The 14,472-nt window shown below is 42.0% G+C and overlaps 1 protein-coding gene across 1 annotated transcript in view; it reads left to right on the top strand.

Moving 5' to 3' along the window:
- The first annotated feature begins 12,160 nt into the window (after window positions 1-12,160).
- LOC110516592 (voltage-dependent calcium channel gamma-1 subunit-like) overlaps window positions 12,161-14,472 on the top strand; it is a 32,537-nt gene continuing 30,225 nt past the window's right edge. Inside the window, exon 1 of the mRNA XM_036941565.1 lies at window positions 12,161-12,981. Within this exon, the coding sequence (XP_036797460.1) occupies window positions 12,741-12,981 (241 nt within the window). The 5' untranslated portion in view covers window positions 12,161-12,740. The remainder of the gene's footprint in view (window positions 12,982-14,472) is intronic.

Raw genomic sequence — 14,472 nt, 5'->3', positions numbered from 1 at the left:
ACTAATATTTGGTACACTTAGTGTATGTTTCATTCTTTTTTAAATTGATACTGGATTGATGACATTTCATCCATAACTGCTAAGTCTAACCAGCTGTCTTAAAACGTATCTCTGATACCCTTCATCCTATAGCAATCTCAATTCATCCCCATCTCATCTCATGACATCTCTGTGTTGAAGTTCATTCCTACTGCTCAGTCCCCATAGAGTCCAGTCCAATATGGCCGACCTGATGATGTCAGTGGAACACCTATGGACATTCTGCAATCTTTATTTATTTCTATGTCAGTCCCCTTCCTTCAGTGTTCTAATCAAAAACCCTACTGAGATTTGACATTGTGGGGGCACTGGTCACAGGAAAAGAGCAGTTAACAAAAGCCGACTCGCCCAGGAATTGAGAGAGCACAGGACGTCTTTCAGCTTTTCAACAGCCAGGCAGCTGGTTGGATAAGGATCGAGGATCGACAGAGAATGAATTGGCTGAAAGGCTACCTGTCTGTCTGTCTGTCTGTCTGTCTGTCTGTCTGTCTGTCTGTCTGTCTGTCTGCCTGCCTACCTGTCTTTCTGCTCTCTGTCTGGGTAGATGTTTTCTAGATCTCCACCATCCAGTGCAGAACAGAGAAGTCAATCTGAAGGTTGGGAGAAATCCACATCTGTAACCTGGAGCTCCAGTCATCCATGGCATCATTGTCCTCCAAACTTCTCTTCCATTTTGGTTTCTCAGGAAATATTCCATTATAGTTTCTACAGTTCAACCCCTTGAGGTTTGGAGATTCAAGGATTCACTGCTTTAATGCCATTGTTGTGAGGAAGAGAACTGGACTATGGGGGATTTCAAAGTGGATGTTTGTCCCTGAGGGGCCACCATAAACAGGAAATGCTGATATCATTGTGGGACCATTGAGAGTAGTTCTAACTCTGTTCTTACTCATCTGTTACAGTTGGAAACAGACGTGTGGTGGTTTGAAATGTGAAAATGTATATACAAAAGTCAAGCCAACACAAACCATGTATAGAGAGAGTATTGCTGAATTGACATCACATCTTTTAATAGAATAATATATCAAACAAGATGTGATGACGGAAAAATACTTTGATAGTTTGTTGCATTTGTCATGCTTGGAGGTGGATACCATTGTTCCTGTCTGGGATACCATTTAATACGCTGAAAACACATTCCTGTTTTTTCTGTAGAGTGATGAACGTAGAGGGAGAGGAACACATATTTTCTATGACTCTGTGTTCAACAGCTTTAATGTGCTTTCAATGTTCTAAACAGGACTACTATTGAGCCTTCCTGTAAAAACAATAAAACACACACACACACACACACAGTATACCTGTACTCTTCTCCTCTCCTAACTCTGAGGAACTACCTGCTTATTCTCATCACATCTCTGGTAGCTGATATTGCTGTTCTCTATATTTCTTTCAGTCTCCATCCAACAGTCAACATAAAGTTGTTAATATGAATGAGAATAAATAAAATTGGGGTACAACATCTTGTTCATTGGCTTGTGCATGTTTTGTCTGTCATTCTATTGTGTGTCTGATTCCCTTCAACTTCCCTATTGTTTATTCTCTTTCAGGCAAGACAAGTGTAAAATGTATCACATCTAATGCATAGGCATAATAGCACATACAAAGTGTCAGTATTCATGTATTCATTCTCTGTGTTTTATTTATTGGTTTCAATAGAAGCTGCAATTCATGTTAAGCCTCGTTCTTTTTTTCTATCCACAGATGAACTGTACAATGTCAGGAACATAAAACACCAATCTTAACTGAGCAAGCAATGCAGGTTTTCAACAGGCTTTTACTATTGATCTGAGAGCTGTACCTTTTTAAAAGCACAAATCAGATGAAACTGTTTTCTTTGTTTCAGATGACGTATCATTGTACATTGCTGGGGAACGATCAGTAATATGCAGTAAATATGAACATACAATGGAGCATTATGAAGCCTGCAGGCTTATCTGATATTCTGCTGAATGGAAAAAAAGCTACCTCTGGTTTGATTGCACTCCATTTAGCAATCTACAATTCAGGTTGCTCTGAGATCTAGTGCTCTCTACCTTGTAGACAACCTCACACCACTGGTTCTTCTGGACTTCAGTGACTTTGAATATCTCATAGGGCGTAATTAAAACCTCACTCTCATTTACATAGGTAGAGTAATATGTCAGGTTACCCCCGAAACATGTTTTGATCTCAAAGCAGGAAACGTTACCGAAAGTGTATAAGGTTTTGAGTTGATAGTTTGAGGTGAAAGAACCAAAAGGGATCTCTTTGTCAACAACACTGATTAAAAGACGAGGCAGTTCTGCGGTATGTGGTCCTACATGCTGTTTGACTTAGTTTAAGGATGTGAATGGCATCCGTCAGATAGAAGTGCAGGGAATGGTACTGGAATGTTTTTCCATACAGTGATTTGCCATTTCTAACCACATTGTTGAAGTCAAATTAGAAGGATTGTGATTTAGATTTGGTTTTGGGTTTGTTATTTGTGAATAAATGCATAGCATCGGAATGCTCTCTGTTCAGACCACGTTTAGGTGACTTTGCTTTTTGTTCGGCTATCTTCCAGGCTTCATCGAACTTTGAGACACTTGGCCGCTTCAGTGTACATTTCCGTTGTGCAACTTTCTTATTTGTCATCAACAGAATCTGGGGCCATGTCCAGTGCAAACGGCTTGGGCTGTAAGAACAACATGTCATAGTGTCAAATAAAGACATGCCTGGTCTCCACATCCAAACAGATATTTTTGTTCTATGGAAACAGTTCAGCACTTGAAATCACATTTACATAGTTGTGGGGAGGATGGATTGTATGATGGAGAGATGGCTTGGCTACCCCAGGATGGATTGTATGACGGAGAGATGGCTTGGCTACCCCAGGATGGATTGTATGACGGAGAGATGGCTTGGCTACCCCAGAATGGATTGTATGATGGAGAGATGGCTTGGCTGCCCCAGGATGGATTGTATGATGGAGAGATGGCTTGGCTACCCCAGGGTGGATTGTATGATGGAGAGATGGCTTGGCTGCCCCAGGATGGATTGTATGATGGAGAGATGGCTTGGCTGCCCCAGGATGGATTGTATGATGGAGAGATGGCTTGGCTACCCCAGGATGGATTGTATGATGGAGAGATGGCTTGGCTGCCCCAGGATGGATTGTATGATGGAGCGATGGCTTGGCTACCCCAGGATGGATTGTATGATGGAGAGATGGCTTGGCTGCCCCAGGATGGATTGTATGATGGAGCGATGGCTTGGCTACCCCAGGATGGATTGTATGATGGAGAGATGGCTTGGCTACCCCAGGATGGATTGTATGATGGAGAGATGGCTTGGCTACCCCAGGATGGATTGTATGATGGAGAGATGGCTTGGCTACCCCAGGATGAAGGTGCTTGTAATAGAGTTTGGTGTAAACTGATGGGCAATAAGGGCAATAAATGACAGTTAAATGTGTATAACAAATGAACAGTGAATAAATATGTCACCAGTGTGTAGTAAAGACAGACGATCAACGAGGGGATCAACACCAGCAAAGTGAAAAGGAGACACCAACCAGCCATCCTTTCTTATTCTCACACTCACAGTCACACCTCATATCTAAAAACGAGAGAGAAATCAGTCAAATATGATACAAGAGATTTCAACAAGAACCCAGTAATAACTGTTCCTGTTCCAATGACATTAATACAGAAGCACAATGACATTAATACAGAAGCACAATGACATCAATACAGAAGCACAATGACATTAATACAGAAGCACAATGACATTAATACAGAAGCACAATGACATTAATACAGAAGCACAATGACATTAATACAGAAGCACAATGACATTAATACAGAAGAACAATGACATTATTACAGAAGCACAATGACATTAATACAGAAGCACAATGACATTAATACAGAACCACAATGACATTAATACAGAAGCACAATGACATTAATACAGAAGCACAATTACATTATTTAGCTCTGTCCTAATGTTCTAAATGTGACTTTCTATTTCTCCATTAGTCTTACGGTGGCAAAAGTTCACCTCACACATTTAAAGATTATAATTAACTTAGTCAAGAAAGGTCTTATTTCAACAAGGATCTAGGTCTTACTAAGCCTGGTCCAAAGACAGGCAGACAAACGCACATCCTGTCAAATAGTGAATCACTGACCTGTACTGAAGGTCGACACGAGATGTTTGAATCTCTGCAGTGAAACTCTTTGTATTCTATATTCCAGTAAATGGTCAATCATTTGCATGTTTTAATTACCTTGACAAGGACGTTATGGACATGAAAAGGTAAGATATGATAATATAAGATAATAAATCTTACTTCCACACGCTGACCTAACCCTCGTCACTTGTCCTGGCTCGGTGCGGTATAACGACTCCTCAAAAGTGACTTTCTCTCTCAGTTTGGTAAATGTTTAACTTTATGATTGTTGTTTCAGTATGTAACTTCCAGATGTTTTTCCTCCAGATTTACATGTAACATTCTTTCATAAAGAGCACATGTTCAACTTAATAAAAAAACGTTTCCCATCTCAAGAGGTTAAATAAAACAAGTATTTCTAGCCGGTCGTTCAGTGGGGAACAGGGATGTCATGTTATGCTCGACCTGCTCAGTTTCCCATCTCAAAACAGCAGATAATGGCCAAGTAAAAAGCAATGGCAGTTTTAACAAGACTTTATTCATATAAAAAACGGATTTACTGAATGTTCCATTTGGTCTTTATTGAAGGACATTCATTTAATACAGCAGGCTTTAAAAATGTAATATTTGTGCACAACTTCTAATTTATAAAAAACATATTTGGCAATGACATGCAGTACAAGTAGTGGAATGTTAGATAAACAGACTGGTACCCGGGCTACACTGATAGTGAAGCATATTTCAAACTAGATACAGCTTTGCTTAGAGGCTGAAGGTAGTATTTGTTTACATGTAACGTGTAGTTGCTTTAGATGAGGTGGAATATATCCTTCTGAGAACAGAAGCAGTGGATAAAAAGGACCGTTGTAATGCTTTCTTTTTCTGTTTTTACTTATTGCTTTCAATACAAGCAGCAATGCACATGCTAACAAATATCCATCAGTCACATTGCTTTCAATACAAGCAGCAGTGCACATGCTAACAAATATCCATCAGTCACATTGCTTTCAATACAAGCAGCAATGCACATGCTAACAAATATCCATCAGTCACATTGCTTTCAATACAAGCAGCAATGCACATGCTAACAAATATCCATCAGTCACATTGCTTTCAATACAAGCAGCCATGCACATGCTAACAAATATCCATCAGTCACATTGCTTTCAATACAAGCAGCAATGCACATGCTAACAAATATCCATCAGTCACATTGCTTTCAATACAAGCAGCAATGCACATGCTAACAAATATCCATCAGTCACATTGCTTTCAATACAAGCAGCAATGCACATGCTAACAAATATCCATCAGTCACATTGCTTTCAATACAAGCAGCAATGCACATGCTAACAAATATCCATCAGTCACATTGTTTTCAATACAAGCAGCAGTGCACATGCTAACAAAATATCCATCAGTCACATTGCTTTCAATACAAGCAGCAGTGCACATGCTAACAAATATCCATCAGTCACATTGCTTTCAATACAAGCAGCAGTGCACATGCTAACAAATATCCATCAGTCACATTGCTTTCAATACAAGCAGCAGTGCACATGCTAACAAAATATCCATCAGTCACATTGCTTTCAATACAAGCAGCAGTGCACATGCTAACAATATGTCCATCGATCACACTGTCAGGGGAAATATAATCAATCCAAGAAAATAATGCAGGTATAATGTTTTTAACAGGATAGATGTAATGGAGCTGATAGATTCCACAAGAAAGACATGTCTGCTCTTCACAATATATGTCTTCCAGAAGGATCCGTAACTGAACACGACACAGAACTGTGCTCCTTAAAGAATCTGAAGTGCCCCTTTAACTCTACTTCATGTGATTGTTGGGTTCTAACTTGAATTATAAACTGGGTGGTTCAAGCCCTAAACGCTGATTGGCTGACAGCTTTGGTATTTCAGACCATATACCACGGGCATGACAAAACATGTATTTTAATGCTCTAATTACGTTGGTAACCAGTTTATAATAACAATAAAGCTCCTCGGGTGGTTGTGGTATATTGGCCACATACCACACCCCCTTGTGCCTTATTGTGTCTGCTTCTTCCTGTCACCACATTAGAACTGATTGATTATGTTACATGAACAAGAAATAAACATGTTAGAGGTCAATGAAGGGTGAAACAGAACTTTGTGAATGGAAGGTTACTGTGAGAGAAAAGGGGAACAGAGTATATGACCCAGGTCTGTTGAGGAAGGTGAACAGGTCACTGATAAACATTATGGAGAAGTGACTAGAGAAAGAACAACTGCTACCAGACTGCCCGACCCGAAGACAACAGTACAACAGTTAGGCAATGTTGGGCAACAGATAAGGATTTCCAAGAAGTTGAGTACCCCTACTCTTGTCCTGACATATAAATGGTTGTTTGATCATGTGCAGAGTGTGCTTGCAGCTGAGGCACCCAGTGGGTTGAAGACACTTTTTATAGTCTTTTTACTTGGTTTGTTCAGAACCGAACTCTGTCATTTTAGAGTGAAATATGACTCACTTTGGCCTCTGCTCTGAGACATTGTTTGCAGAGGTACATGGATATACCTGTTTTTAAGGAATGACACTGCTCTTAGATCAAAATGTTAAAACACAGTCACCCCACAGACAGAAACTAACAGAGAGTGGCTCCATTTCCACCAATCAACTGATTGGTTTCAGATCAGTCACCCACTGGGCACAGACGTCAGTTCAAAGTCTAATTTTGATTTACATTTCAACTAATGTGAATTCAATGTGAAATCAGCAAAATATTTCACGATGTCATTGGATTTAGGTTAAAAGTTTGGTGAAAAAAATATGAAAATCCTTTTTGCAAATTCAATCAGTTTTTCCACATCGGTTCAATGTCATCACATAGATTTTGTTTTTAAATGATGTGGAAACAACGTTGATTCAACCAGTTTTTGCTCGGTGGGCAGTGTCATACGAAGGAAAGTGATGTGGTGGTTGGACTCACTCAATCAACATACCAACCACATTGGACCAATCAATCAATTGAACCATTTCCCCTCCTGTTCTTCCCTACATTGTTCTATACAAGTGGTAGAATGAGAGGAGAGGATGAAGAATGAGAGGAGAGGTTGAAGAATGAGAGGAGAGGTTGAAGAATGAGAGGAGAGGTTGAAGAATGAGAGGAGAGGTTGAAGAATGAGAGGAGAGGTTAAAGAATGAGAGGAGAGGTTAAAGAATGAGAGGAGAGGTTGAAGAATGAGAGGAGAGGTTGAAGAATGAGAGGAGAGGTTGAAGAATGAGAGAAGTCACAGGCTGCAGATGGAGACAGAGGCAGTGGGTTTAGGTGACCTCAGTTGTGACGACAGTCCTGCCTCTGAAACTAGCCAATCACCAGTGGCCGAAAAAGCAGCGTGTCGAAGGACCATCTTCTGTTGGGAGGCCATTCACACCACATGATGATGCAATCCCATCACTTTGTAATTGACCTTTCACAATAGAAGGAGACGTTCAGAGGCGTGATGTGGTCTTTGAAATTCCTATTCATACATAAAGTGAAGGATCTGTGCATCAAATCTATAGCCAATCAATCAACTGAAAATACTTTATTTGGAGAAAAATGCTTACAGTTCCATTACTCCAGTGGAGAACTCCTGTTATCTAAGATTCTAATCAACCTTTAACTGTTCTAAAAGGGTAAACACAGGTAGACGTAGAAACTGTATGAACACCGTAGTGGATTGACACTCACTGCAATAGACGTAGAAACTGTATGAACACCGTAGTGGATTGACACTCACTGCAATAGACGTAGAAACTGTATGAACACCGTAGTGGATTGACACTCACTGCAAAAGACGTAGAAACTGTATGAACACCGTAGTGGATTGACACTCACTGCAAAAGACGTAGAAACTGTATGAACACCGTAGTGGAGAGACACTCACTGCAATAGACGTAGAAAGTGTATGAACACCATAGTGGATTGACACTCACTGCAATAGACGTAGAAACTGTATGAACACCATAGTGGAGTGACACTCACTGCAATAGACGTAGAAACTGTATGAACACCATAGTGGATTGACACTCACTGCAATAGACGTAGAAACTGTATGAACACCATAGTGGATTGACACTCACTGCAAAAGACGTAGAAACTGTATGAACACCATAGTGGATTGACACTCACTGCAATAGACGTAGAAACTGTATGAACACCATAGTGGATTTGACACTCACTGCAATAGACGTAGAAACTGTATGAACACCATAGTGGATTGACACTCACTGCAAAAGACGTAGAAACTGTATGAACACCGTAGTGGATTGACACTCACTGCAAAAGACGTAGAAACTGTATGAACACCGTAGTGGATTGACACTCACTGCAATAGACGTAGAAACTGTACGAACACCATAATGGATTGACACTCACTGCAATAGACGTAGAAAGTGTATGAACACCATAGTGGATTGACACTCACTGCAATAGATGTAGAAACTGTATGAACACCATAGTGGATTGACACTCACTGCAATAGATGTAGAAACTGTATGAACACCATAGTGGATTGACACTCACTGCAATAGACGTAGAAACTGTATGAACACCATAGTGGATTGACACTCACTGCAATAGACGTAGAAACTGTATGAACACCATAGTGGATTGACACTCACTGCAATAGACGTAGAAACTGTATGAACACCATAGTGGATTGACACTCACTGCAATAGACGTAGAAACTGTATGAACACCATAGTGGATTGACACTCACTGCAATAGACGTAGAAACTGTATGAACACCATAGTGGATTGACACTCACTGCAATAGACGTAGAAACTGTATGAACACCATAGTGGATTGACACTCACTGCAATAGACGTAGAAACTGTATGAACACCGTAGTGGATTGACACTCACTGCAATAGACGTAGAAACTGTATGAACACCATAGTGGATTGACACTCACTGCAATAGATATAGAAACTGTATGAACACCATAGTGGATTGACACTCACTGCAAAAGATGTAGAAACTGTATGAACACCATAGTGGATTGACACTGACTGCAATAGACGTAGAAACTGTATGAACATCATAGTGGATTGACACTCACTGCAAAAGATGTAGAAACTGTATGAACACCATAGTGGATTGACACTCACTGCAAAAGATGTAGAAACTGTATGAACACCGTAGTGGATTGACACTCACTGCAAAATATGTAGAAACTGTATGAACACCATAGTGGATTGACACTCACTGCAATAGACGTAGAAACTGTATGAACACCATAGTGGATTGACACTCACTGCAAAAGCGACATCTTCCTCACTGTCTAGTTCACATTTACTGATGTTGTAGAATGTAATTTATAATAAAGAGGCATCAGCGCAATTGATCTAGCAGGGGAAATTATCCTTGGATATGAATATCTGATACCAGACTACCAAGGCGATGCGAGCCCTTGAACATTTACATTTAATTGAGTTTTTGTATGATATTGCACTCATTAACTGCCAGCCCTCATGATTGCATAATTGCACCTCATAATGTTCCTGTTTTGAATTCTATTCTGATACGTGCTCGAAGCTAGCGCAACGTTAGCATAACAACAGGCACATTAGTGTAAACTAGCACTATAAACGCTTGTTGATTCATTGTGTGATAGTTGAGTATTAACATGACCCTCCTAGAAATGGCCTGGGGCCGGGCTAATCTAATTTATCTTGAGTAATGTTGTCTGTCATTAGCAAAGGAATACAATCGCTCCCTCAGAAGGCCCTAAAATTATGATCTGCGCCGGGTAAAATTAGCCACCAATTAAGGCTATTTTTCTAAAGAAAAAAATGGATAACTCAGAAACGATTAAGGGAGAACATTAAGGAGATCCGCTATTAAAGGAAAATGGCCTCGGAGTTCACTGAGTAACACTCCCAGGTGAGAGACAGAGACAGACGGTCTCCTGCCGGACGGTGTTGAGCCCATTCACTGTTTCTCATCCTTCACAGGTTGACAGAGGTTCTGTGGTGTGATGATGTTGATCCTCATTGCCAGGGATGCTGGGGACATGTGTTGTCGCTGTTGGCTGTTGCTTGGCGACACCGCAGGTGGACGGTGTTTGATTCTACACCGAAACAGATAGGAGGTTAGTTGGGGAGACAGGCGGTACGGAGATATACCATTATTACAAATATAGAAAGGTCTCCCAACTGACATGTCATCAGAGATAGAGAAAGAGAGAGGGAGGGAGGGAGAGAAAGGGAGAAATTGCTAATCTTTCTCTCAAGAAGGGTGGGAGGAGGTTTGGGGTTGGGTTGAGAAAGAGAGAGGTTTCACAGAGAATGAATCCAGGTGAACAAAAGTGCTAATGAACACAAAGGTCTTGATTCAACTCCATGGGCCTTAGTTTGTCTTCCAGTGTTGCTGATTACTGTCCATCTGCTGGTTCAGTAGGCTTCTGATTGTGTTTCTGAAGAGCACGTTAGTTCTATCAGAGTGCATTCTGTTTCTGTAAGTGTGAAACATTATGATTATCTGCGGCTTTTTAAGCACATACACGCGCATTCGTGCACATAAACACACACAATTGCACACACACACACACACCGCAGAGTGTGCCCTTTTCCCCTTTTGTCACATCGTCACCCTCCATTTATTGTGTTAAAACTGCGGGCTGTGAGAGACTTGACACTACAGAAAATAGGCCCTGCCTAAAGTTGGGCCCAGTAGTTTATAAAAAGCCCAGACATCTGTATCCTCATGTCTTACACATTGGAATACAGTATGAAAGGTGTCTATAATGACGATTCTACTATTTCACACTCTGATTCTGTTTCATCCCACACACACACCCTCTGAACCCACACACACCCTCTGAACCCACACACACCCTCTGAACCCACACACACCCTCTGAACCCACACACACCCTCTGAACCCACACACACCCTCTGAACCCACACACACCCTCTGAACCCACACACAACCTCTGAACCCACACACACCCTCTGAACCCACACACACCCTCTGAACCCACACACACCCTCTGAACCCACACACACCCTCTGAACCCACACACACCCTCTGAACCCATACACACCCTCTGAACCCACACACACCCTGAACCCCCCCCCCCCCCTCTGAACCCACACACACCCTCTGAGCCCACACACACCCGCTGAACCCACACACACCCCACCCCTCACTCACCCACCCCACACTCACTCTCGAGGCACCATGTTGGAGGAGAAGAAGACCAAGGTGAAGATCACGTTCTTCGACCTCCTGGTGGGCATCTCCTGCATGGTGGCTGCCATGGTGACGGACCACTGGACTGTACTGAGCCCGCAGTTCGACAAGTTCAACACCACCTGTGAGACGGCCCACTTTGGCCTCTGGAAGCTCTGCATGAAGACCATCTTCATGGTGGAGGAAGATTTCATCACACATTCTCTCTGATTCTGTTTCATTCATTAAGTCCAAGAAAATCCCTTTTTTCACTATTTAGTCTGAGGATTCATTCCATTTATATTCCAGTATAGTATGGATGTAGTAGCATCTTCAAGCAGCTATACATATAGAATAGCAGACACTTAAAACACAACAACCAAAATAATATGAAACAGCAGAGGAACAAGTGGAGACACCTGTTGCTATACAGTTACATGCCCTTTCAAGGACTTAACCCATTCATCTGCAGAGTGGATGTACGTAATAACAAAGGATGTATATCGCTAGACAGCGGATTAAATACAATCCTTTCAGGATTCCTTCACTGTCAACTATTAAGGTGTAAAGATATATTATCTTTAGTCCTCTGTAGTCCTCTGTTAGATTTAAATATATCCTTCCTTTTCCCGAATTTGGATTGGGTGCAGCAGTCAGGTGGGGCCCCCCGTGTCTCAGGCCCCTCAGTGATTGGTGGAGAAATAGATCAGCTCGTAAAAAAGGAACTCTCCCATGAGCCCCTTAAATGGAGCCAGAGAGCAACAAGACACTTTCTGATAGGTAGAAATGACATGGGAATCTATTAAAAATAACATGTTCTGAATATTCACATTGGATTTCAAGGGTATCTAGAACAACAATATCTACAGAATGTGTGCAATATTTACTTTGGCTTAGATATGAGTCTTTTCCACCTCTGAATCGTCAATGTCGTATAAAAGCTTAAACCAGGTCGAGCCCTCAACCCGTCTCGTTCGATCGTACCCCATCACAGCACCTAACCCCTGACCCCAAGTAGCTCAGACTGGTCGAAGTTGGTAAATATTTCACATCCTTCTTCACAGCAGTGCTGTATAGACCCGGGCTAAGCACTGTAAACATGTTCCTGAGAGGGAGAGTAGGAATCTAGGGCACTATTATCTGGCCCCTTTTCTTCGAGCAGAAGCAGAGATCTGTGGATGGAGAGAGCTGGAGAGAGAAAGAGAGAGAGAGAGAGAGGAGATATTTCGTGCTTTATTCAGGCTGCTGGAGAAGACTAATTCTTAATACTCCTTTCTAGGAGCTAGACAATCTCACAGGGACCTTTACTATAATACACAACCACACACACACACTTCATACACTCCCTCAGCACCATGTTGGAGGAGAAGAAGACCAAGGTGAAGATCACGTTCTTTATCATCCTGGTGGGCATCTCCTGCATGCTGGCTGCCATGGTGACGGACCACTGGACTGTACTGAGCCCGCCGTTCAACAAGTTCAATGCCACCTGTGAGACGGCCCACTTTGGCCTCTGGAAGCTCTGCATGAAGACCATCTTCATGGTGGAGGAGGACCCTGAGGGCCAGGGCTGTGGCCCCATCAGTCTGCCCGGAGGTAAGGGCTGCTTCTACCCTCCGTCTCTGTTAGGGTCAGGGAGTCTACCCAGAGCTAGGGGTCCTTTACTGTATATCCTCCAGGTGATACGCAGGTCGACGTTTATTGGGATGAATCTTGTCCTGGAGGCAGAACTGAGTGATCTTAACTTGTTTGGCCAGCAAGTCAAAATTGGCTATATATTGTAAAAATGTATGAAAACTATAATGAGCTTTTTTCCCTTAATTTAAGGTTAGGGTTAGGCATAAGGTTAGCAATGAGGTTTAGGTTAGGGTTCAGGTTAGGGTTAGGTTTCAAATTGAATTTATGACTTTGTGGCTGTGCCAGCTGGTGACCACCCTGCAGAGCTGCTCCAGTACATGAGTCATCCCAATAAATGCCAACCTGCAGGTGGTGCAGTGTGATTGTTTCTAACCCTCTGTGTCAGTTCGTGTAAGGCTGTGTCCCAAATGAAACCCTATTCCCTACACAGTGTACTACTTCTGACCAGACACGACATAGGTAATAGGGTGCCATTTGGGACACAGACAGAGATGAATAACTAGCAGAGCAGTAAATGTCTCTTTGCTCTCCTGTCTCTGTGTTAATGTCTGCTTGCCAGGAAGGTGTTTGTTTCTAACCCTGTTTCTTCTGAGGCTAAAAGAACACGGTTAACCCCTTTCTCTGTCTAGTAGTGTCTCCCCAGAGGCAAGGGGCGATTGACCATATCGGTCTCTATTAGTGAGCTACAGTAAGGGTGAGGGGTTACACGGGCTGCAGAAATTCATCTACTGGCTTTCATTCATTATATCATGTTGTTGCAGGTGGGGGTCGTTACCAATATGCGGCCTTCCAATTAGAATTTGGCTCACTTGTCAGGGATTAAGGGACTCTCGCCCTGGTTTTCTGTCTGAGCGTACAGTAGACCTGCCACTCACCACTTCCATCTCTGCAGATGTCAGAGGATAGAGAGCTGAGAGTGAGTGGTGTGAGTGTACTGTCCTCTCATATACACACACACACACACACACACACACACACACACACACACACACACACACACACACACACACACACACACACACACACACACACACACACACACACACAGCCCCCCAGAGTTACTATGTGTGCAAGTGTGTGTGTGTGAGACAGAGAGAGAGAGAGGCAGGTTTAACTATGTGTGTATCACTTGCCCTGGCAATGTAAACATATGTTTCCCATGCCAATAAAGCCCTTAATTGAAATTGAATTGAATAGAGAGAGAAAGAGAGAGACAGAGACAGAGCGAGAGGGTTTTCTTTGCCATGAAAAAGGAACATAAAATTTGACATACTAATTAGGTTCAGGCTAAAAATACTTGAATCAGTTATAGAATCCATTGCACTTTATAGTTGTGAGGTCTGGGGTCTGCTCACCAACCAAGAATTCACAAAATGGGACAAACACCAAATTGAGACTCTGCATGCAGAATTCTGCAAAAATATCCTCTGTGTACAACATAAAATACCA

Source organism: Oncorhynchus mykiss, chromosome 13 (assembly GCF_013265735.2).
Source record: "Oncorhynchus mykiss isolate Arlee chromosome 13, USDA_OmykA_1.1, whole genome shotgun sequence".
Classification (NCBI taxonomy): Eukaryota; Metazoa; Chordata; class Actinopteri; order Salmoniformes; family Salmonidae; genus Oncorhynchus; species Oncorhynchus mykiss.
The sequence above is the reverse complement of the archived record's forward strand: the minus strand, read 5'-3'. Positions and strand labels throughout refer to the sequence as shown.